Genomic DNA, 26,877 nt, shown 5'->3' on the forward strand with positions numbered 1-26,877 from the left:
GCAAAACTTAAGGATATCAGTCAAAACCAGGAGCTGTTTTCTTGAGAGTAGCTTCTCCAGCTTTTCCGTTTTAGTTAACATTAGCATTGAATCACTTACCGAATTTTAATGTCTACCGGTTTCGAGATGTTCAAAAGTTCTGAAATGTTTTCATGTCAAGTGGTAACATGTTGAATATTTTTGGAACAATTTCCCCAGAGACAGATATACTTATCTTAGTGCGGAGAGAGGAACTAAAAACTTTAATTTGTGGAGTTGGCTAACTACGGATCTTAACCGTTTGCATGTTTTCATATAATGAATATTTCACTTAAAAAAGCAAGCAATACCTATATAAACATATTCGTCCACAATGTCTAATTTATCGCAAAAGCAAACTGTATCAAAGGGAGAGTTATGAAGACATTCAAAATTGTGACTTTTAACAATAGGTAACATGTTTATTTTGGCGTGTGGCGATCTAACATGCATTAATTGATTTTTTTTGCATTGATTAAAAGGCCTGCATCATGGCACCTAATTTGTAAGATATTAAAGTCATTCTGCAATATTTCAGTACATTTATTAATATCAATATGCGAAACAACTAGAGCAGTATCGTCTGCATATACAAAGTGTTTAACATGTGAAAAATTATTTTTAATGAATAAAACATATATTATATACAAAATGGGTCCTAATATGGAACCCTGGGGAACACCTGCTTTAATATTTCTTTTACTTCTTTGTGCACTATCGATACTAACAGACAGTGTTCTGTTAGTTAGATTGTTTTGACAACTCCTTAGGGAGGAAATCCAGCCAGTCTGCAAGCATTTGGACATAATCAAACATTGTTGATATATTATTTATTTAAATATTCAATGTTTTGTTCGGCAAGGTGTATCATTTTTGCATAATATTTACAGAGTATCTTATCGTATCAATTTAATATGTAAAAAATAAGTTAGAAGTAGGTGTTTTATTTATTGATATACCAGGGTTGCATTCGAGGAGAATGTATCTAGAAATAAATTGAAGAATATTGTTTTTTGTGTAAAAAAAAGTTTGTTTTTTAATTTTTACAAACAGCATTCGTTTTTTGTGGATCTCAATCAGATTCTTTCCTTAAATTACTTGTCCTGCCCAAACGTTGGCTTGCCTTGGAAAAATACTTTTAATTGATAAGTAGATACCTAGGTACTTGTTTGTGATTGAATTCCAAAACTAAAAAAATATTAAATTTAAGTAGGTACTTTTTTTATGGTTGAATTCCAAAACATAAAATATTATTTTTTTTCAAATGTGGCATTCTTTTTGCTAACGCCAAACTCCGGTCTTTTCACCAACAGAGGGGTGTACTTATTTAGGAATACGATTTTTTAAAATGTTTTGAATTTAATATTATTTTAGCACTACCAAAAATCCAGTAAAAAGAAATAAATGTGTAGAAACTATAAGGAATTTAAGAAAGAATCTGATTGAAATCTACAAAAAACAAACCCTGTTTGTAAACATTCAAAAACTATTTTAATTTATTAACAAAAAACGACATCTTTCTATTGTTTTGTAAATGCATTCTCCTCACATGCAACCCTGGTAGATCGATGAATAAGACATTTATGCTCCTAACTAATTTTGTACATATTATATTGAAGATTCTAATATCTATAAACACGCACAGGGCAAAGATCTATATTTTTCTGAAAGCCGCATGTAAATCGGTTAAGCCGTTTAGGAGGAGAACGGTGACATCAAACGTACAGAGGAATTATATATTTATAAAGATATAACAATGGACCCAAAATCCATCCTTGTGGTACACCAAAACTAGCTGTTCGCATTTGACTTTTGTTTTTCGTTTATGTAAGTTTATTTGTGTTTCTGTTGAGTTGTGTCATGCATACAGTTTTGTTTCTTGACTTACAGATAAGCAGGATGGATGTCCGGGACCACGTTGCATACGTAGAAAATGTCATCTACGTCAGGCTCCATCAATACTTGTCTGGAGTGGCCGTAGAGTGTCACATCTGCACATACCAGTTCTGCTTCAACAACCAACCGCCAGACAACTTGTACTTGATCTTGCGGAGGAAGAACTACCCGCAGACTGCTCGGGACCTGTACGACAGCATTCACACCTTTCACCGAACGCGAGAAGCCATACCGTATATGAAGGATAGAATGCTAGGCTAAACCATGGCAACAATTGCTTTGTCTGTCAGCCAAATTGGGATAGTCTGCGTATATTAATATTCTGCTTCAACAACCAAGCACTAGAAAAATTGTATCTGATTCAGCAGAATAAAGACCTGTACAACAGAATTCACGCCTTCCTGGACTGGAAAAGCCACGCCGTACAGATGGAAACAATTGTTTCATCTAACTTCCAAATTGGAATGGTCTTAGGCTTTTGTGAAGCCGGTTACGTTGCATGAATAGTTTGCATAAAAAAAATTAATAAACTCTTTTTTTTCTAATTTCTGTCATCTCTATTAAGATCATCTTAAGATATGTAAAAATGAATGTTTAAACATTTTGTAATATAGCTTTGAAGTATGAAATTATTTGTTACAATTTTTATAAGAATAAATACATACACATATAATATAAGTGAAGATAGACATCTTCTGGTTTAACCCTTGCGTGTTTTAAGGTATTATTATTTTTGTTTTTGTCATTTATTTGTTATTTATTTTTCACAATACTGATCATCATAAATATATATGTTGATGACAGTACTTTTTCTCTATTTACATGTACTCATCTATATCCTTATACGATAAAAGCAATTTTTTATTTAAATTTGATATGAACATTTTATTAATAAATTTAAAAAAAAAATTTTTGTTCAATAATCTAAAACTAAAGTAAAGGAAAACTCCTGTTCATTCCTGTCTAGTTTTGAGCGTATCCATCTCGCATCACCAAGTCATTGGAACAAAAGGCATAATAGTACTACACACGTGCGTTTCCAGAAACTATCTACCAGCCAGCGGACCACATGGCGACGGTATCTACCTACTGTCTACAAAAGCTTCTTTTCGGACATCTATCTCCCTTTGTTAACCATGGAGTTGAAACAGTGTTTTATTGTGTGATTTATTTCGTTTTTTATTGCTTACTTCTTGGCATGAACACTTGACCAATTTACTACTATACTCTATTTTTTATAAATTTATTGATATTGTTTTAACTTTGCTGGATTTCCTCTCGTCCATGCGCTTTGTAGCTGCACGATGATTGGTTATCTAGCTTTAATATACCAACTTTAAAATACCTAAATTTTGTAAACGGGGTCTAGAATTCCAATCGTCTATGCGCTTAGTAGCTGCAAGGCGTGTTGTAATCTTACTCCTTTTTATTATTCATATTATTATTATTTTGTAATACATTAAATTTATTTGTCAATTTTAAAATGTGTAAATAGGGGCTAAATTTCTAACTGTCTATGCGCTCTGCAGCTGCAAGACGTCCTGTAATCTAGCTCCTTTCTGTTATAATTTTTGATTGATCTTAATTGAAAACGAGGAACTAGAATCCCAACCGTCCATGCGCTCTGTAGCTGCAAGACGTACTGGGATATTTATTAATTGTACAGCGCCCTTGAGGTGATTTTCACAAAAATGGCGCTTTATAAATTATCCAACTATATATATATATATATATTACCATCTTTACACGATGAATCGACTTGATTTATAAGTTCCATAAGCAGGATACTGATACAATAAAATAGGATAGAATTCATTAGGTAAGTATACCCTGATAAAGAAGCTTGTATAGCTTTGAAACCAGTCGGTAGAAAAAAAGTAGTTAAAAACAAAGTTGTTTTATTTATTTTGTAATAATGGATAACCACAAAGTAGCGTACGCCCCACGGTGGGGCATAACGCCTCAGAGGGGGGGCACCGCCCTTCAGAGATGAGACACGTCGGCATTCCACACATAAAGGGGGATACTCATCGGTCATACAAAAAAATGCCTGAGATGTACAAAATTGAAATTTACCCAAATTGTACTTAAAATAGAATGAAACTCGTTACAATTTCAATAATTATCTAAAACACAGAAACTGCGCAGGATGTAGGAATAATGGCGTGGATTTGCGAAGAAACTAACACAAAATAACCTAATATTTCTTTGCATGCCAGAAAATTATTATTACCCTTTTCCTCATCTTATTTGGTGGAATGTGGTTTTTGCGCCATAAGCGATTTACTCATTAAAACACGAAATTGATTAGATTTAACTAATAGAGGTATAGAGGGGACCTAAGACTGAAATGAACTAAGTTAGATCCGGACATCAAATTTCTTTGAAGCAATCGTAACTGAATTAAATCAAGAATTAGGCGTCAAGATATGTGTCTGTACTCAATTTCAATTGTCACTCGTGTTGTATTATTGTTTTCATTTTTATTTTATTCTACTTAATTACATTTTCAATTTGTGTTTTGTAATCATTTTAGTTATAATATATGTATTTTTTATTTTAATAGGTAATTCAACAAAGATACATACTAGAAAACATACAATTTGAAAGCATTCGTCGATACAATTTTACATGCATATATATCTTCAATTATAGAATTACACAAAATAGATTTAAATATTAAGTTGCAATACATATTTTTTAATATTTTTTTTATACAGGATACAATGCAATAAAAAATAAGTTGTACGTGTGAACTTATTGAATAAGATTTATTCCTAAGAGATTATTCGCAAAAGCTGAGAGAGTATCATGAAAAATGACAATTTTATTGTTTCGGCAGTATATGTTATATTCCCGACACATGCGGGCCATAGGTGTGTGGTATGTAGCATTATTTGAAAACAAAGGTAGTGTAAATATTTCCCGATGTCTGAGTGTTTTCAATCCCGCATTTATTTGTATTTTATTTAGGAGGTTAGTATCTACTTTGTAGTTTAATATTTTATACAGAAATTTTATATCGAAAACAACGCGGCGTTTTATCAGAGAATTATAATAAAAAGGGTTAGAAGTTGCTCGTAATTTGAATTTGAACGTGGGTTAGAAATTTGGAACTTATACAAAAGGTACTTTAAGATCTTTTTTTTGAACAGATTCTATTGAATTTATATGATTTTGATATTGCGGACTCCATACGCATGAGGCATACTCAAGATTACTGCGAATCAAACTCATATATAGACATATAACAGTTTCCGGTTTTTCAAAGGGTTTGGTTACTCTCTTTAGGAACCCCAGTAGCTTAAGTGACTTACGAGTTATGTAATCTATACGATGTTTAAAATTTAATTTTGTGTCAAAATAAACCCCGAGATCCTTAATAATGTTAACCCTATTTAATGGTTTGTCACCAAGAGAGTAGTCAAAAATTATTGGGTTAATTTTACGAGTAAAACTGATTGAGTAGCACTTTTTAATGTTTAATTGCATGTCGTTTTTATGGCGCCAACTCAATAAAGTTTTCAAATCAGTCTGCAATTTAACACAATCCTCCACTCTATCAGTTTTACTATATATTTTAAGGTCATAAGCGTACAAGAGAGACAAACATTTTGGTTTATTGGGCAGGTCGTTTATAAAAATTAGAAATAGCGATGGACCTAGGTGAGACCCTTGGGGAACTCCGGAAGTTGGAGAATAGGGCAGTGACTCATAACCTCTAACCATTACCACTTGACACCTATTTGATATATATGACTGAATCCAACGCAGCAGGTCACCATGGATAACAATATTTTCAAGTTTTGTTTTGAGAATGCGATGATTAACTTTATCAAACGCCTTGCTAAAGTCCGTATAAATTGCGACGACTTGTCCCCTGGAACCTACTGTGCTATGCAAAAAGTCCACATATTCCTGTAAGTTTGTTGTGGTATTAGAATAGGTTTTATTTAATTTCATTAGGGGTTTATATGTTTACAAACATATTACAATATGATTTGAAAATTTACTTGCTGTTTAATTAAAAAAGATGCCGGTGGGGTATCTGACCTTTGAAAAGACTACGGTGGGGCATGGCATAAAAAATGCTGGAAAACACTGGTCTAAATGGTCTTACTCTAATGAACACTGAGAGTGGTTTGTTCAAAGAAATTGATTTGAGTTGTGTTATCTCTAAATTCGCTAACATTCAACCGAGAGAATTTCCTTTGTTTCAAGTCGTGTTTTATTTTATACTCAAAATCAAACTAAGGGCCTCTTAATTAATAATATTTGGTACAGGCCTCGCGCTGGCTTAATCCGGCCCTGCAAGGACTTGAATAAGTAAAGAGTTGTCAGCCGCTAGATTTCACGAATTTGAATAAAATGCAGATTCGCGGTAAAACCACAAAGTTTTATTTCTTCTGAGATAAAATAAAAAAATATGTTGTTTGTAGTCATCATTGACCCCCGGGTTATTTATTGCTCAAACACCAGAAAATGGAGATAAACATCACTCCGGCCATTTTTATTTAGTCATAGTGAGTGAATCATGAACGTTGGTATTATTTTTGTGTATTGTCTTACACGTAAGTAAAATATGCACTATTGATATTTAAAGCATTAACTTTGTGGTCAAAGATTTAACTAAATGTTATTACAAACAAATAGATAAATAGATAGAACGCCATATCACTCTATCTTTGCATACAGACAGATCTTCTCATGCACGCACGCCAATTATTCCTACTTTTGACATGTTTATCTTCAAGTATTTGATGGACTTGATCGTTCCATGTCTTTCTCGGTCTTCCTCGTTTTCTGCATCCATCAACATTCGCATCGTAGATGCTTTTAGCTGTTCTTTCGCTGTCCATTCGCTTTACATGTCCGAACCAACGCTGCACACCTTTCTTGATTCTGTCGATAATGCATGTCTCAGCCTTACACAGTTCATGGATCTCGACATTTCGCCTTTTCGCATTAAAACTGTAGTATCTCAAAAATTACTAATTTAACAGGAGAGCGTTTTAAAGTTTAACGTGTAGTATCTTTTCAACATTTAGAAAAAAAAAATTTGCTAGTTACATTATCTGTCTTTCGAAGTAAGATAAAATTATATATTAATTTTGTTGTTAGTAGCCAAAACGTAGATGAGAAAATAATCGTTCTGAGTTTTGATACTTTTCTAGATGAAATGTATCTGAATTTTTACGACTAAGAAAAAACATAGTTTTAATGAAAATGATCAGGACAGTATTTTTTTTTTTTTTTTTTATAACAAAAACTGTACGATTACATAATTATACAATTTTAAAGGAAGAATTGATTCAAACTTTGCCACACATTTGCTACATAATTTTGAGATTGTATAAAACGAATAAATAGAATGCTTACCTTGGTGTCAAATTTTCGTTTTAGTATTTATTTATTTTAAAGAAACAAATAGTCGACAATGATATAATAACGTTTAAAAAAAAAACAGTTTAAAGACAGACCAGCAAAGTTTCTAAATAAAAATCATACATATTTTTTTTTTTTTTTTTGCACCACAACAGGCCAGGAGGCCCAATTACAGTGGTGAATTACATCACAGAACACCCAGGCTTGAGAAAAATCACATTTAATTTTTGTGTTCTCACCGGGAATCGAACCCGGAACCTTCCGTCTGTGAGTCAAGCGTCTTGACCACTACACCACGGAGGCCGCCAATATTATTAAATTGTGTTACAACAAAAGGCTGTGTTTATGTGTATTTGTATGAGAGTAAGTGTAGAGGTGTGTTTATGTGTATTAGTGTGGGAGTAAGTGTTCAGGAGTGTGCATCATTAACTAGTAAGTGGGATCGTATCGCAGCCAGAAATAATAAGTCTTAATTTATTTTTAAATAAATTAAGGGGTATGTAAAATATATCAACATATGAAAAAAAAACATTATAGTTAGAGCAAGAACGCTAGAGGAAAAAGTGTTGTGCATAGTTAGTGCTACAGACTGGCAGATGGAATAAATACTTATTTCTTGTCACGCGAAAGGGGACATTAAGATTAATTTAGGATAGTAGGTTAAAAGAGTCTAGTTTATTATTTAATAATTTATATAAATAGCATAATCAGTGCGTCTATTTTCAAGGGTAAAAAATTCATTTTGTTTGGCAGATTGGCTGTAAGTACAAAGCGTTTTATTGTTTTTATAATCTAGGTATTTAAAAAAAAATTCGTTGAACATTTTTAATCCTTTCTATGTTTGTTATGTATTGAGGGCTCCACACGACGGATGCAAACTCCAAATTACTGCGTACAAAAGTGTTGCAAAATGACCTGTCATTGGCTGGTTTAAGTGGCCACTTTACACACTGTGTAACATTCACCATTTTTCCTATGTCTGAACATCCATATTTCTTCAATTCTCCCATCTGTTGATTTTAGTGAAGTTAAAGAGCTGAAATCTTTATTGTTGTTAATTCAGTCAGACGATTCTCTTCACGACAATCAAGGTTTCAGCTATTTAACTTCACTAAAATCAACAAATGGAAGAATTTAAGAATTATGGATGTTCTAACATAGGCAAAACGGTGAATGTTACACAGTGTGTAAAGTGGCTAAAGGTCTGTGGTTCGAATCCCACTCTTCCCCAACTCGATTCCATTTTTTAATAGTGAGTTATTTACAACTCGTTAAAAATGGCCCTCAAAATAAAATATTTGGGTAAATCATAAGAACGCAAATATTTCTTTTTTTATTTAAAAAAAAAAAAAAACAGCTAATTACAGGTCATAAGCCCTGTAAATGCCTAGACTTCCATATTCCCTTATTTAAGGTATTCTCCATCCCTGTTGTAATTTGTTAACACAGTTTAATCAATTCAACCTAATAGGGTATTACCACTTTTTTTTATTTTGCAAAAAAATTTCGATGGTGGCTGAAAATTTTTTTTTTTTTATGTCCACGCGTTATTTTTCAGACGCGAGCGGTTTAAAAACTTATATTTTGAAACAGCGTTAAATCGACCATTCGGATGCCGAGGGCGTGATGCCATTAACCTTTTGGCCGAAACGGGCCGTTTTACTTCCTTCAAACTTTAAAAAGGAAATCATAAATGGAAACAATAGTTTCAGATGTTTATAGTAAAATGCTCGCAATCATAAAAATATTCTTTAAATTCTCAACACATTTAAAATCATATCCCCAGTTTATGATAATACCTTATTTATAGTCCTTGAAGTATGCCTCGATTATAATGACAGTTGTTGGCAAAAGTGAGGACATAACTTTGTAGTAACGTCTGAGGAGTGATTCAAATTGACACACGAAAAATCATTCGTATCTGGCACGTTAATTTATATTTTTAATACAATAAATCAACATTTTCATATAAAATTTAATGTTGGATGCTCGATACCTTCGACCTCGGGACTGTAAACAAGGCCTGCCCTCTCGCGATACGCGTGTTCGAAGAAAACAGGGAACGTTTGATTTTAGGTAGACTAATTGACGTTATGGTTTTGAGTGTCAATCCTGGAATTAATGAAAGGAGTAAGGACTTACGGTTTCCTCCCTTTAGCGCTGGTCCAAAAAGACACCGTTAAGCTAGGGTTTCCTAGGACAGCGGTGCCCGTATTTTTACGGCCGTAGTGAACGGTGATGCGGTGGATAACCGTCGTAACGGTGACTAGAGTGTGGTTTCCTAGGAAAACGGTGTTATCAACACCATTTAACACCGTTTCTCTAGGAAACCACTCTCTAGTCGACGTTACGACGGCTATCCACCGCATCACCGTTCTTAACGGCCGTTAAAATACGGGCACCGCTGTCCTAGGAAACCCTAGCTTTATCGTTTGCACTGGTCACTTTGAACGTTTTTGTATGTCGGTGATTCGAAATCACTGTCACGCTCGCGGTACGGTTTTCGTTGCTGTTTGCGGTACGGTTTTTTTGTTGTGTTCGCGCGTTGCTTTCTTGACTCGCCGTCAGGGAGGAGTAGGTACATTGGGAAGAAAATGAATCCGAAACATAAATTTATACTAAATTAATTTAAATTAGGTCTACCTGTGTCAGAAATAAATTATAAATCCCTGATGACTGCTTTAAATTTACCATTACTGTCATGCAGGAGAACAATAAATGACATCTTGTTTATTTATAAATTATTAAATAATAAAATAGATTTCCCCGAATACAGAAGTAAAGTGTACCGTCTCGATATGTACAGATGAAGACAGTGTTTATAATCGTGGCACAGGTTTTTTTTATTTTTAAGTCAATCAACAGGCTAATGAAAGCCCTAACATATTGGCATTATTAAGTATTTATTATTTACACTTAATCTAAACAATTTTAAATTTACAAAGGTGTATAATGGCATAATTTAGACAAACATGGCAAGTGTGTCATCGCGAATCAGGAGTGACAACACCGCTTGCTTCTTGATTTTTTTTTTTTTATTTTTTTATATAGGAGTTGCTTTATTATTTACCTTGCTTATAAAATACAAGGTTTATATTTCAAAAAGTGGATTTTTCTGCTATTAAATATCTTAAAATTTATCTAAACTATTGGGATCAGGAGGGATATATTAATGTGGGCTAATCAGGAACTTCTCAGCATTTGCTCACGTGGAGAGGAAACCACTTAAAACTCTTCAGGAGAAGCCGGCCTGTTAGCAGTAGTCAACAGGCCTTCCGTTCCACTAGAGGAGTGTTCGGCATTTTGTTCCCTACTTTGGTTTATTTTACCAATTTCCTGTGCTATATTTATCATGAATGATGCTACCTCTTTATATGCTTATATATTTATCATGCTTCTTGAATGCTTGCCCTTGCTGTAGAAACACATCGACACTACCGTTTAGTGAGATTTCGTACACTGTTATTAGGATCCTTGGCAGAGGGGAAAAGAATCCGATGTTAGTTTTATAATTTCCCACAGCAAAGGCAGGATTGGTACGCAAGTTGCGGTGAGGTACATAAAGGTTTATCTGAGCAAGGATATCATGGGCATCTATACAGTTAGATATCAATTTGTGCAAGAACATCAAACCAGCCAAAAGCCTTCTGAATTCTAAACTAAAGATATAAAAGTACTCTAGACGATCATAATAGTTGATTATGAAAGCATTTGATCCGATTCTAAATATTAACCATTAAAAAAATTTACGTTGCACCGATTCAATCCGCGTTATATCAATATTATAATTAGGAGACCATATTATAGAATTAAATTCAAGCAAACTACGAACAAATGATTTATACAATGTATTTGCGATTTTCGGGGTTTTGAATGGCTTAGATATACGCAAAATAAATCCACAGGTTTTGGACGCTTTCTTTGAAATGTGGTCAATGTGATAGTTGAATTTAAGTTTGTTATCAAAAAGTATCCCAAGATCTCGAATTTTCACGACGTTAAATAAAATTGTGTTGTCGATTGAATAATTGAAAGGTCTTGATCAGTTCAATACCAAATCGAAAGATATAGACTATATCAATAACATACATATAATTTTTCAGTACAATCAGTTGCAGATGCTGCCTCAACACACATGAAAAGGAGGTAATTATACATTAATTTAGCCTTTTCATAGTCTTCGTTCAAATATAGGTACGCTAATTTTATACTCCCGTTCCAGAATATAATTCACCTATAACCATTTCACTCTTCCCATTTTAAGCAATGTTCAACACTATTATAACGTTATCCTCTTCTTTCTCAACAAGTGTGTTGATTTTTAGCGATTCCGGTTGTCGTCTGCCCCAGTTTCCAGTAAATGGCCACTACACCCTGGCGTCGGGTCAACCCTTCGAGGCAGGTGACCTGGTACCCTATTACACGGTGTTGGGTTACTCCTGCAAGAACAAGAATTACGTTCTGTCTGAAGATGTCTCAGTCTGCAGGAAAAGTAACAACTGGTCTAACAAACCCACGTGCAAAAGTAAGTGAAGCCACGAGGCTTTATTTTGCAACTAAACAATTACTGTAACAAGAAACTTTTATCCAAAGGACCTCATCTGATGGGATCTTGTGGATTTTAAACCTATTTAAGATCTTTCTTTGGTATTACTGCTTGCCGTAAATTGGTAACATGTTTTATTTCGATGTGATAGTAATTATTTTGTAGTCATGAATTAATTAAAAGCTTATTAAATTGAAATTAATATAAATCCCATTGGTTGCAAATTATGTTGGTATGCATTGTTTACAATGTTTAGTGTCACAACTCAACATCCTTTTACCCACAACATCCGTTCACTTCTCACCTCAGTATCCTTTGATCATCCGCCACATTAAGACATCGGGTAGTGAATCGCGCGTTTATTTTGCTGAACGTGTGCCGCATCATAGACTTTGTTTCCACCAACCTCCAGTGTAGCTACAGATCAGGGGCATGTCCTAGTGTTGGAGCCGCTCGTAATTGGCCAGTCGGACCACCGCAATTCCATCAAGAACGAACCAGGTTAGTGGCATCCATTCCTAATCCATCTCGTTCGTTGGGTTGTGACCGATTGACCCTGCATACCGCATATCGAGGATATTCACTTATTTAATTAAAATTAAAATACAGTCCACTCCGCTAAATAATATCGTAGAAGCTCTAGGGCTTAACCCCCCGCAATTTCTCGCACTGCATCCACGTGGGAATTATTTTTCGCACCACCCATATAAAATATCGTGTTGAAATAATTTACCTGTATTTAACATCGCGGTAGATCAGTTCATCACGTTATTAAAATAAAACGTAAAAATTAAATCTATTATAACAGTGAGAAAAAACATTTTAAGAGGAGAATGTGGAAATCAAAGACTTTACAAGCTTACAAGCTATGATAGCTTGTAAGCTTGTAAGACTTTACAAGTCTTACAAGCTATCATTGTCTGGTACTGACCGGATGAAGTTTCGATTTCGGCCACTTTCGACCAATAAAACGAATTTCGGCCAAAAATTGACCAAAACTTCGACTCAGCCGAAACCTGCGGTCGGAATTTATTTTATCTTAAAATAGTACAAACATAATAAATGAATGTCCTAATATTAACTTATATCTAATTATTATTAAAACATATACTAATTATTAAAATTTCTAAACAATGTACGTACACTTAAAAAGAAAACTTCTATAAAGCTAACACGAAAAAGATTACTTTTTAAAAACTAACTTATCTGCTAAACACATGTTTTTTTAACTGAAATTTAAATGAAATAATATTTAAATTTATTTCAACAGAGAGGGAAAAATTTTTGAGAAGGGAATATGAAAGTCTAGGCATTTACAGGGCTTATGACCTGTCATTGGCTGGTTTAAGTGGCCACTTTACACACTGTGTAACATTCACCATTCCGCCCATGTTTGAACATCCACATTTCCTCAACTCTTCCATCTGTTGACTTTTGTTCAGCCGGATGAATCTCACCCACGTGATAAAGGTTTCAGCTCTTTTACTTCACAAGAGCACAAGAGAACTTTAAGCGAAAATTTAATATTTCTTTACAATCAAACCGTGAAAATAACAAAACAAATAAACTTTAAAAACTTTCATTGTACCCCTCACTGCAGTATTGTCAGTTTGTGATCAATCAAATACACATGGTCAGCACAATCACCTTTTTCTAATTTCCCAGTATGACAGTGGAGGAATACAATGTAAAGCTAGGGTTTCCTAGGACAGCGGTGCCCGTATTTTAACGGCCGTAGTGAACGGTGATGCGGTGGACAGCCGTCGTAACGGTGACTAGAGAATGATTTCTTATGAAAAGGGTGTTAAATGGTGTTGATAACGCCGTTTTCCTAGGAAACCAGTCTCTAGTCACCGTTACGACGGCTGTCAACCGCATCACCGTTCAGTACGGCCGTTAAGATACGGGCACCGCTATCCTAGGAAACCATAGCTTTAGTTCCAAATTGAGACCGCGGCCGCACGCTCCAGATCCCGCATCGGAAAGGAAGAAGAACGTAGTAATACAAACAAATCAATCAACGACACAAAACCCAAATACATATAGGAAACATTAGAATAATTTGCCCTATACAACATGCACTCAATTAACAGAAGAAAAACAATACGTATCTATAACAAATCACAGAGGAACATCAAATTATCAAGACACTACCGGCAAAATCCTAACACAGATCCTAACATGATCGATATTGAACTCAGGCGAAATAACTTTTCGTCATAGTACTGAATTCCTTGCAAAAACCATTTTCCTAATACCAACAGTAGAAACAATCCTATGCAAAGACCTTAATCGTCCTAACAATCTCTCAGACCAAAGCAGACGAAACGGGTCCTAGAGCATGGTCGGCGCGTGGTTCTCTCGAGTTAGTCTACTATTTAGATTTGTAATTTACCATTTCCCTTCTATAGGACAAGAACAACACAGACGGTCAAGTGTTCAGTTCTGACAACCAATGCCTGCCGAACAGTAAAAAGAACAATGAAATCAGTGAGACATACACGGTTTTTAAGGGCCAGATCACAAAACTTTAGAGGAACATTTCTCATGGTAAGCTTTAAAAAAAATCCCAATGAAATTTTCCAATAAGTCATTTAAAAAAAATACATGATCTTAAAATGAAGTAAATCTTTAATTTAGACAAGCTATCCTTCCACCCTTACCCCTCCCCGACAAGAGAAATTGCGATAAAAACGTATATAACCAACGAAGCGATATGCACCAGACGCGGAAGGAGTGCTTGTCCGAAAAATTAAGAATTTACTACATTTTGAGATTACATTTTTTTAAAATGATTTTTTAGAAAAATTTGAAAAATACATTTTTTAAAGCTTACCATGAGGAATGTTGCTTTGAAGTTTCGCGGTCTGGCCCTGAAAGACTATGTATATGATAAGAGTTTAATGTAACCGAATTCGCGGTTTACTAAATGAAAATTGTAAAATGTTAATCTATTTTTGATAAAACAGTTTGAAACGAAACTGATAGGAAGACTCTCGGTCTTTAGAATAGTTTTTAGGTGTGTAAACAGAGTGCTTTCACTGTAATTAATGTTCTGCTTCTAAAATATCTGATTATTTATTTTTAGAGCCATGCACAATGCCGACTTCCTTCACAGTCGACTTCAAGTGTATTTCTTCTACTAATGTTGAAATACCTTGTGCAGTCAAGATGGATTCTGGCACCAAGATTGAACCAACTTGTAAGGCTGAACATTTAGCTGTTGGTTATCTGGACACTCTTACGTGTAAAAATGGAGAATGGGACCGTGCTGCTCCTAAATGTTTACCGGGTAAGATTCTTATATGGTGAGTCTATAGATGTTAACGAAAAGCAGACAGTACAATGTAAAAAACGAATATTATTTAAATTTGTACAAAGTTGGAGTATTTGAATAAAGGAAAGGAGCCCAAAAATGGATCTACCTTTGATGCGATGAGGATGTTCTTCAATATCGGTGAACTGGATGATGAAAATTCACTATGATTATGATATTTAACGATTTATGATAAAAACTTTCACATGGACGTACGACGGTTCCAGGAATTTTTATGCAATGTGATGTAATGTCCACAATTTTCGAAGTGGTGTATGATGCAACGATGCAACGACTAGTGTCTCGAACTAGCTGCTCAAAGGTCCGTAGTTCAAATCCTATTCTACCTCAACTTGATTCTTATTTTCAAGTAGTGAGTTTTTTGCAACTCGTTAAAAATGGCTTTAAAATGAAATATTCGGGTTATTACAAGAACACAAATATTTCTTTTTAAACAAAAAAAAAATACCTCGTTATAAAGTGTTGCCTTCAAAATAGAAACAGAACATTTTCTCTCTCCGGTCACACTTTTTGTCCCATCTGTTGAAATTGAAACAATTTTATCGAGTGTACGATGATGTTTCTCTGTCCATTTAATGACAGCGTTTGCAATCTCCTCGCCACGTGTTTGACCTTTCGGTGGCAATAATCCTAAAAGTTCTTCATTAGGACCCGTTGAAAAAATAAGCGAAGAGTGAAACTTGGGTTGAGCGACCCGCACTCAAGTGGCTAATGAGCCACATGCGGCTCGCGAGCCGCGGTTTGCCGACCACTGGATTAATGAATTATAAACCCTTCACCTGTTATTTAAATTTTATTTTAGAATGCGGATTTGGGAAGTCTTTCGGAGTTACCCATATTGTCAATGGCCAGGTAGCAAAAAAGGATTCCCTACCCTGGCACGTTGGTATCTACCAAGACAAGAACGGGAACTTTGAACAAATCTGTGGAGGTAGCATTCTGCAAACTCATATTATAATATCAGGTAAGTGTTTATTTTTTAGTTGACAACTAATAACAAAATGAAAGAAACAATTTTTAAAATTATTTTTCTTGTTTTTAAGTCGAAAACATTTTTCACTTTTTTCATTTTTTTTATTTAAAAAAATATTTTTTTTTGTTTTTTTACAATAAACATGATATTAAAACAGTATTCAAAAAATAAAGCATAATTACATATCAATGAAATACATATTAATAAAAAATAGTAAACAAAAAATCCCACAAAGGCATGTTCGTGGGTATACAAGAAAATGTTAATAAATTTTTGCTCCTATAGTAAATAATGGACAGTTATAATATTTTTGTAAAACATAAGAAAGAAAAAATAAAATGTTCTGTAAAAAATAATATGTTTTTTTTATAGTAATTAAAAAAGTAAATATTTTCTTTAAAAAAAAAACACAAAAATATTCCTTTTTATTAAAGGGCAACAAAATAAATCACAGAAAAAAAGAGTTCATATCTTTAGTTTGAATCCAGGATACTTTGTCGTATGATATTTAACAATTATTTAATTATTTACACATTTTATCATATTTCACATTTTTTTTATAAAACTGTCCAGCTAGCGAGGGTACACATTCCAAATTTACCGCTCCAAGCTAGATAATTAGATTTTAATACATAATAGACGAATGTGTGGAAATCAATGTATGACAGGGTAACGAATGATGAAATCAGGAGAGAGTATAATTGATAAGAAGAAAGGGTCTCTGAGATGGTTTGGTCACGTCGAACGAATGGATGACGTCAGAATGTTAACACAAGTATATATGGCGAAAATGAACGGCAACGTGAGACGAGGACGACCAAGGAAGACGTGGGACATGTAGACCAGGTAATTGCAAAATATCAAAGGCTTTTCTTGAAATTACAATTTTATTTTTACAAGCCAAAATTATACAGTTTTGTGCATTTACCCAGCTAAATATAAAAACTAGAATACCAAATTGCAAATGATTTAGAAAATTAAATTAAAAATGAAAATATATATTAAATATTTGATTCTTGACACCAATCATCCACGCTAAATTATTTAAAATCTTCTTTGCAGACATTCAAAGTTTTTTTTCTATATCAAATAGCCGGAGGTGAAAGGTTCCAATAGTTTATAAATACATCGGGCCAATATCTTGGCGTAAGCCATCGCTGTACGCGTCATCCCTCTAAATAATACTTCGACCAATTTTGTTGTTGTCGATTCAGCATCGGATTTAATGATTTAGATTTCGTATATAGAAATTGACGTAAATTGTCAGGATTTAGACAGATGTAATGATAATTCATTATGAAGATGGTGAAATACCAAATATTTTAAATATATTTCAAAAATCAAATGGGGTGTTTAGGAAGCCTATAATTATGGTCAAAAATACATCGTCAGATTCCGTGTTCTGGCAAATTTAAACAACAATACGATTACAAATTCAATTACTTAGTATTAACATGCCATAGTGCCATGTTTCCTCGATACAAAAGAATTACATCTTTAATTTAGTCACGTTACGCGTTTCTCCGCTTGTCACGGGCGATCTTTTTCTTTTTCTAGAAATGCACAGTCTGACTTGGTATTGCCATGCTAGAATCTTAACTTAGCAAAAATACTATTTAGACTTGTGCTTAATCACGCGCTACTTAAGCGTGGCAGGATGAAATATAGTCGTTACAATACAAGGTGTTCATTATACCCTGATATTTAATCCGAAACCACGATGATCAGTATGAGCAAGAAGACATATTGGCACATTAAAATTATTTTAGAACGAATAAAATTTAAAAAAATAAAATATCAAAAAAAGCAAATGGTTGCTTACTTCTGCAGGGCAGAAACGAGGAGGGGGAGGGGGGAGTCTGACACTGCGTCGCGCTCCTTATTATCATCTTAGAATTAAATTATGGTTAATTAAAGCCATTCCCCATAGATATTCAATTTTTCCTTTTTAAATATCTTATTTAAAAAATGTTTAGTGACTACACAGCACCGTAACTTGCGGGTGTTTTTAGAACAGTAAGGGAAAGGTTAAAAACAATTTTCTCTTCTCATGACTTTTCATTTCTATAATATTCATTCATTAATTTGATGTTATTAATTTCTAGCCGCTCATTGTTTTTACGACGAGAGGAAGAAGAGGATAATGAATCCAAAGCAGTACAAAGTAGCTGCTAGAAAGTACTATAGAATTTGGAACCACGAGGAAGACATAGATGTACAGAGATCTGATGTAAGTAATAAGTCATGGGTAATTTCATCTACCAGGAACATCGACTCATGGACGCATACTGAGCTTTCAAAATGATGACACTTTACTGATGCCACATAAACCGGTCAACGGTGTGACCTATTTTAGGAGCCTCTTCGCATCCACTCCAGTGACGAGGAAACTACAGAAAACTCGTCAGGAGAAGGCGGACCGTTGTAATTCGTCAACAGATCTTCCGATCCACTTGAAGGGTGTTTGGCATTTGGTGTCCTGCTATCATTGATACCTTTTATTGCCTTTACTTTATCTGTTATGTAAAATGTTACCTCTTTTTACAAGTCCTTATGACTAATGACTACATGAACATCGTGTAAATCATCATTTAGACTTCTGCATCGCGCCTCCAGTTGCATTCTCTGGAGACTAAAAAAGGAGTAATGCATCAATAGATGGGAGACATCTTGGAGAGTAACATCATCGCAAGGGCAAGTGTTGATCTCAGATATTTTGAATCTGTGTAAATAGCACATAAATTCGCCATGTCCTGTCAGGATTTGTGTAAGTTCGTATCCTGCACACTGCAGTTTCCTGAATTCAAAAGCATGGTAAATAGATGGAAAAAACCATTTTTGTTACCTTTCCTGTGAGTTCTGCTAAACCAACTCGTCAAGACTGGAGATGTCCTCAGAAGGGCCTCTTACTTCAGGTTGAAGTTTCTAATTCACCGTGGTCAGGAATCCGCAGGGAGAAACGTCCAAAATCCAAGTCCAGGGTGAAGTGAAGGTGTCAAACGAAGTGAAGTGAAGTCGAGTAGAAAGCCGGGTCCGAGAGTAGAGAGTAGTGATGAGTAAAAGCCAAACTTCAGAGAAGAAGTGTATATTGTTAAATGCACACTTTATATACCGCTAGCGCCGCGTGCCCCACCATTCACCCCACTGAGCGGGTTTAGCCGTCGCATACCGCGCGGAGAGAGAGAGAGAGCGCTAGAGGAAGTCACTCGCCTGCTCTATCCGTCTTCCTTCCTCGCCGTATATTGGCATTACCCTCTCCAATTCTCATGGCAGTCTAGCGGCGGCAGCGCAGCGTGAAATAATGATTATTCAAAAATATTATTATACTAATTTATAAACTAAATACCTATTCTAAATGCCTCGGTATAAAAAAAGCCACCCCCGAAAGTGACAAATACGAGTCTTTATTTGGGATATAGCACATTTTCTAACTCATACCGAGGTCCCTGATTCTAAATACATAATCTAGCGCGGTAGCGGTCTTTATAAGGGCCGCTTTTCCGTATTGACGCTCGTTACACCCTCTTTGTTGCAATACATTTATCTTTTTAATTAATACTTTTGTGATAATTAATACTTAACGTCAACTTTTTTTTTTTTTTCTTTTTTAAATTCAAAACAATTTTTTTTTTTTTTTTTTTTTTTTTTAAATTCCCGCCAAACTGCAGAAGCAGTTTTTTTGCAGGGATTTCTCTCTTTAAACATTTTTGTAACATAATATAATAAATGTTTACATAATATATTTTAAAAAAAATCTTAAAAATATCAATAAAATAAAAGTTTAAAAAAAATTAAATACAAGTTAATCAAGTCTTTTTTGAAAACGAAATATATAAAAAATAATAAACAAACACTTTTTTTGACACTGTTTTAAATTGTTTGGTTTCCCCATTTTTAAAAAAAAAATTTTTTTATAGACTAAACTTAGAATTTAAGAAAAAGATTTTTAAAACCAATTTTACTTTGTTTTTATTCATATCACTATTTTTTATTTCGTCCGGGAGTCTCTTTACTATGCGAGGGAGTATATACGCCCTGGTCCTCTCTCCATACGCATTTATGGCTCTTCTTTCTATGAAGTTTCCTCTCGCTTTTTGGCGCGTTTCATGCTTATGTGATATTGGCGTTTTATAGAAATCCATGAAGTCCTCTGTTACCAGGCGATAGTATATCATATTCTGTACCGTCAAAACTTTACACATCGGGAAAAGATTTTCGTAGTCATTTTGAGTTATTAAGTTGGTTTTACTTGCTAACATTTTAAGGAATCTAATTTGTAATTTTTTTATCCTATTTGTATACGTTGTAAATGTTAGCCCGTAACAACTCACTCCATACGATATAATTGACTCAACCAGCGCATGGTATAAACAGTACAAGGTGGCCCGCGGAACACAGAATTTCAAATAATTAAATTTTATAAGTACCGCTTTTAGTTTTTGGCAAACACTTTCTACATGTAATTTCCAATGAAAATTATTTTCGATAGTTAAGCCTAGATATGTATATTGTTTGACCATTTCTATCGTTTGACAGGCACAAGGTGATTTTTTTAAATGGAGACATTCATAATCGTGACCTTTAACATTAAGTATTTTGTTTTGTTTACTTGTATGCGTAGAATGAATAAGCATCACTTTTGTTTTATTTATGTTCAGTATTATCCCATTATCGTGAGCCCATTTCATGATATTGTTTAAGTCCGATTGAATATTTTTCTCAACATGTGTAATATTTTTGTCAGCGCACAAGATGCAAGTGTCGTCAGCAAATATGTATTTGGTACATTTTTCGATAACATTGGGAAGACTATTTACCTGCATTATGTAGCAAACTGGTCCTGATATTGAGCCTGTTGCCACACCAGTATTTGAGGTGGTTGGATTACTTTGTTCGTCATTTATCTTGACTTGTATTTTCCTGTTTTGTAGATAATTTTGGAACCACAATTTTAATGGTCCTCGTATTCCACATTCATCCATTGCTATTGCCAAGGTTTGATGATCCAGGGTATCAAATGCCTTTTTAAAATCGATAAAAAGTACTCCCACGTACTTTCCTTCATTTAAGTATTTATTTATTTCATCAGTAAATTTAGACAGTAGTGTTGAAGTACTTTTGTTTTTTTGAAATCCATATTGAACTGAGTTTATAATATTATTTTCATCTAAAAAGGACTGTATCTGGCTGACAACAGCTCTTTCGATTATTTTATCTATACACGAAAGGATGGCTATAGGTCTGTAGTTAGTAAACTCCTTATGGTCCCCTGCTTTAAAGATAGGTCTTATTATTGATTTGGTCTTATTATTGAACTAAAACGCTATACAAAACTGTACAAAACTCAGACATAGAGAACTTGAGAAAGCTTGAAACCCACAAACTAATCCATTAACTATCGGCAAACTTAAATATATTTTTGAAAATAAACAAGTCCCTATATGCTTGATAAGACAAGTATATGAATCGTGCATATTGCCGGTGACAACATATGAACTAGAAACCATGTCTATAACACAAAAAAGTAGCCAGAAATTAAAATTCACGCAACGATCCATGGAAAGACAGATGCTCGGTGTATGTCTAAGAGACAGAATAAGAAATGAAGGAATAAGGCGCCAAACCGGAGTCGTGGATATCATGGATCGTGCAGCGAAATTGAAATGGCAGTGGGCAGGGCACTTGGCGAGACAAAATGATGGTAAGTGGACACCCGAATAATAAAGTGGAGACCATGGGCAAATAATAGAAGTGTTGGAAGGCCACAGAAAAGACGGGTCGACGACATTGTCTCTATTGCCGGTAAAACGTGGATGATGAAAGCGGGTGATAGGAAGGAATGGAGACGTTTGGAAGTGGCCGCCATCCAGCAGTGGAGAGAATAAGGCTGCAAAAGAATCCATTAACTCACACAGGGCCACATCAAGGATGACGACATTTCTTTATATGCCAATGACAGGTCTTAAATGTTCTTAATGCACGGAATTCCATATTCCCCCATTATTGCAATAAATTTCTTTTTTTAATTAATACTATTGTGATAATATTACGTAAATCTTAAAAGACTGTGGTAAATAATCCCTTTGCGCGCGGTGATGTAACATCGTGTTACCACTAGTAAAAGACGGAATATTTTAAAGTTCAGACATATGAAAAAAAAACTTTGAAACACAGTGATTAATAATTCCTTTTAGACATACACAGACAACTTAAGAAAGCTTGAAACATTAAAACTAATCCTTAACTCATACGGGGCCACATCAAAAATGACGACATCTCTTGTTAGTACACGTAATTATATTGGATTACGTTAGGTTGTACTCGGGTGCTCGTGACTCGGCCGCGTGACCTGTGACATTTAGTTTTTAGTTCCTATATTTTTGTAATTCCTTTCTATTTAATAAGTAATTGTTTCTTTAGCGTACATTGAAGAACCGCTACATATGTTTTAAGTTTTATACTGTTTTACACACGACCTAAAAACCGCTAAAAATAAACAAATTTAATCATTGAATTAAAGCCGTTTATTTCATTGAGTGTTTTCTGTAACACTTATGTTAATCAACAACATTTTGAGATTGTCCAAATTTCTGTAGACAAGGATTGGATTCAGCTCCCTGGGGGGCTGTTTATATCAACATATTACAACAGAGAAGAGGAACATTTAAGAGAAGGTAATAAAGAAGTCTAGGTATCTACAGGGCTTATGAATCTCACCCGCATAAATAAAGGTTTCAGCTCTTTATCTTCACAAACATCAACAGCTTACCCACCACATACCGCACACCGCATCTGAGGACATAAGTCTCCTAGGCGGTGCCCCCTACACGGAAAATTTGCTCGTTGTCAAACGAGAAAAGCTGCCCGAAGGAGCTCTCTGAAATCTGGTAGCCTTAGCATCTTTGTGCTGAAAGAAAGTAATCCAGAAGTAAATAATATGTACTTCATTGGATTGAGAAGAGAGGGAAGTGAATTCTTCACTGACTGGGATTAAATTGATTGGACATGATCAATTCGCCGAAATGATTACAAAACTTTTTAAAAGCCTTGAAATTCTTTCTAGAAGCCACCAGATCTGTATATCCGACAGGACCTATAACAGGGCCACGGATAGTAGCGAGAAGCTCTATTCGGTAATCATAGAGAAGGGGAAAGGGACAAGACCTCAGGATGTGTTCAGAAGATTGGTTAGGATATCCGCAGCAGCACGAAGGGGAGTCAACAATATTAAAAACAAATAATTTTTGATTAAATTCACAAACATCAACAGATTAAATAATTGAAGGAATATATATTTTCAAATATGCGCAGAATGGTGAATGTTAAACAGTGTGTAAAGTAGCTACTTAAACCAGCCATTGACAGGTCGTAACCCCTGTAGATGCCGCCTAGACTTGTGTTAATGATTTCGCAAGGTTTAACAACGAAAACGCTAAATTTCTTGAGTTTTAAAGTGTCTTTTACTTTCTTAAAATAAGTTTCAGTTTTGGCCGAAACTAGAACAGAAGCTGAAATTCAGGTTTTGTTTCGGGGTCAGCCTCTACTAAAAAATACCAATTAACAAAAATAAAAAGATAGGTCTTATAGGGTAGGTCGCATAGACAAAAGTTAAAAACCATACTGAAATTCAAGACGGATGCAAGACACACTTTAAAACCTTCCTAAAATTAATAAATTAACATTTTTTTAAATAAAATGAACTTGAACTTTCAGGTGAGTCTTATAAAAGCCCACGAGTTCTATGGGGGAGATGAGCAGAATCAGCAAACAGACGTAGCTTTAATAATTATAGAAACTCCGTTCACCTTTTCTGACTCAGTGCATCCTATTTGCCTCGATCTTGTAAGATCTGACTTCAACAAGTATCAACTTAAGGATGGAAACCTTGGGCAGGTGAGTAAAAGTTGTTAATATACCCAAAAACACTGTAAACCACAAACATTATTACTAGTATTATTATTTTTATTTATTTGTTAATAACAAATTAAAATACAATATTACAACTAAATACAATTTTTTACATTAATCAAATACATATATTTACATTAACGTTTCCCATTACGTAAAAGAAATAAACAATTCTTGTGTACATAATGGGGAGTGACGTCTTACAATAGATTATTTTATTTTAATCAATAATATTTTTAGAATCACATAAATAAAATACAAAAAAGATTTTAACGATGTTTTCAATCAGTGTTACATAAAGAAGAATTATGAATGTAATTTTTTACTTCTTTCTTAAATATATTGTATTCCTGACTGTTCTTTTTATTATCTTTGTTTATTTCATTAAAGAAAAATATTCCTCTGTAAGTATAATAATGTTGTGCAGTAGTTGTTTTTAATTTAGGAATTAAGATATTACCACCTGTTCTAGGTCGCGTACTTACGTTTTGAGACCTAGAAATACTAATATTTATTTTATCTTAATGTATTTGAAGAAAACAATTCTTTTCATATGGCAATTTTATATCTAAAACCTTAATTTTTTTAATAATTTAACAGTGGGAAAAGTAGACGGTTTTTTTCAAAATAACTTTTATAATTAATTTTTGAATTTTTCTACTGGTAAAATATTTGTTTTAAAAGTACCACCCCATCCGATTATTCCATACATACAGCAATAATTGTATTAGTTTTGTATAATTATGTTGTATATATTATGATAGGCTAAGGTATCATTCTATTTTTATAAAGACACGACTCTTCTTTATGAAAACTTGCAGATATTAGATATGATCAAAAGCCAAAGACTGAAAAATGTTACTTTATTTTATCACTGTATAGAAGCTCGTGTACATAATGTGTTAGATGAATTTGTGAACTTTTTGTTATGCTCGACATTTTACGTATGTTGTAAACCATTCAAAACAACCGCATCCCTCAAAATCTTATATAATGCGTACGTTCGCAGCCATCTTGAGTTTGCATCTGTTGTTTGGAATCCTCGATGTACAATGTATATATCACAACTAGATAGAATACAGAATAGATGCCTTAAACTTCCGGATCGTAAATTTCTTACATATTTTGACTCGTATGAAGACTCTTCTTGTTTTTTAGTTTAACTTCCCTTACTAAACGTAGAAGCATTTCTGATCTGTCTTTCCTCTTCAAAATTTTAAACAATTTTATCGATAGTCCATATCTCTTGGAGCGTATTTCAATCAATTGTCCCGTAAAGTCAACACGACAAGTTCATTTTTTGATAATTCATTGCTCAAAAAAAATTATGTTCAAAGCTCTTTTATTTATCGTAGCTGCTCCAAATTTAATTTACTTTGTCCCCATTTAGATATTTTTAATACAAAATTTTGTGACTTGAAAAAAAACTTTTTAAAACACTGTAAAATGAAACATTTGTCAGTGTAATAAGTTTATGTTCCTTTAAATATGTTTTTATAAATTTTGAATTGGTCAACTAAATTGTGAAAATCCCTCTCCTCCACTCCTCCACTCTATTTCCTCATCCCTTAACCTTCTTACGAGCTCTTTTTTTTTCTCGTGTCTTATTTATTTATTTTTATATTGTTTTAGTTTTTTTACAATAAACATAATAATAAAACAGAGTATTAAAAATATTAAGCATAATTACATATCAATGAAATACATATTAATAGAAAAAAAGTGAACAAAAATCCCACAAAGGTATGGCCTGTTCGTGGGTATACAAGAAAATGCTAATGAATTTTTGCTCCTATAATAAATAATGAACCGTTATAATATTTTTGTATAACATAAGAAAGAAAAAATAAAATATTCTGTAAAAGATAATATGGTATAATTTTTTTTTATAGTAATTAAAAAACGAAATCAATGTTTAAAATTTATATTTAACAACCAAAATTTATTTACAAGTAATTCAAATAGATCAAGTCAAAGAAGGAATTGTGTGCTAGAAATACCACATTTTAAAACGAGGCTCGCACAAAGACATGCATATTTTATAGGCCCAAAATTATTTAATTCTTTTTTTACTGATATTTTATTGATTCCAAACATTCAAAATTTTCCTTCTTTTAAAAAACATGCACTATCCTGGATTCAAACTAAAGATATGAACGCTTTTTTCTATGATTCATTTTGTTGCAATAATAAGGAATATTTTTGTGTTTTGTAAAATGTTTTTTATTTCCTTTTTTAATTACTATAAATACCATAAAAAAATATTATCTTTTACAGAATATTAGATTTTTTCTTTCTCATGTTATACAAAAATATTATAACTGTCTATTATTTGCTATAGGAGCAAAAATTCATTAACATTTTCTTGTATACCCACAAACTGGCCATTCCTTTGTGGGATTTTTGTTTGCTATTTTTCTATTAATATGTATTTCATTGATATGTAATTATGCTTTATTATTTTAGTACTTTGTTTTATTGTTATGTTTATTGTAAAAAACAAAAAATAAATAAATAAATTTAAAAAAAATAAACCTCCTTTTATGAAGATTTCCAAGTTGGATTTTAATACTCTCAAATATGTGATTTAATATCCAAAGTCAAAGTCTACTCAATACAATTTCAAAATATACGTATATGGCTCATAGAGTTAGCGATGCGTTATTATTTTTTTGTAATAAGTATATTTGTGTGAATAAATAAATAAATTTTCAATGCCGCACCGGTTTTATTACAGGGACGGACGGATTTACAACAAAGGTCCATCTATTTATGGTATTTTACCAACTTATCTTGTACATGGTTTTTTTATTG

General features: G+C 33.5%; 1 protein-coding gene across 2 annotated transcripts in view; it reads left to right on the forward strand.

Annotated features, from left to right (window-relative positions):
- The first annotated feature begins 6,430 nt into the window (after positions 1-6,430).
- Positions 6,431-26,877, forward strand: part of LOC148279924 (transmembrane protease serine 9-like) — a 44,317-nt gene continuing 23,870 nt past the window's right edge. The window contains exons 1-7 of one of the 2 annotated variants that reach the window (XM_088229213.1): positions 6,431-6,485; positions 11,403-11,445; positions 11,610-11,824; positions 14,934-15,137; positions 15,985-16,146; positions 18,261-18,385; positions 23,869-24,048. In XM_088229213.1, the coding sequence (XP_088085339.1) occupies positions 6,449-6,485; positions 11,403-11,445; positions 11,610-11,824; positions 14,934-15,137; positions 15,985-16,146; positions 18,261-18,385; positions 23,869-24,048 (966 nt within the window). In that variant the 5' untranslated portion in view covers positions 6,431-6,448. The remainder of the gene's footprint in view (positions 6,486-11,402; positions 11,446-11,609; positions 11,825-14,933; positions 15,138-15,984; positions 16,147-18,260; positions 18,386-23,868; positions 24,049-26,877) is intronic. The other variant, XM_088229214.1, reaches the window with a different exon arrangement.

Source organism: Micrasema longulum, unplaced genomic scaffold (genome assembly GCF_059751315.1).
Source record: "Micrasema longulum isolate JH-2025_06_02 unplaced genomic scaffold, ASM5975131v1 h1tg000644l, whole genome shotgun sequence".
In the NCBI taxonomy this organism is placed as follows: Eukaryota; Metazoa; Arthropoda; class Insecta; order Trichoptera; family Brachycentridae; genus Micrasema; species Micrasema longulum.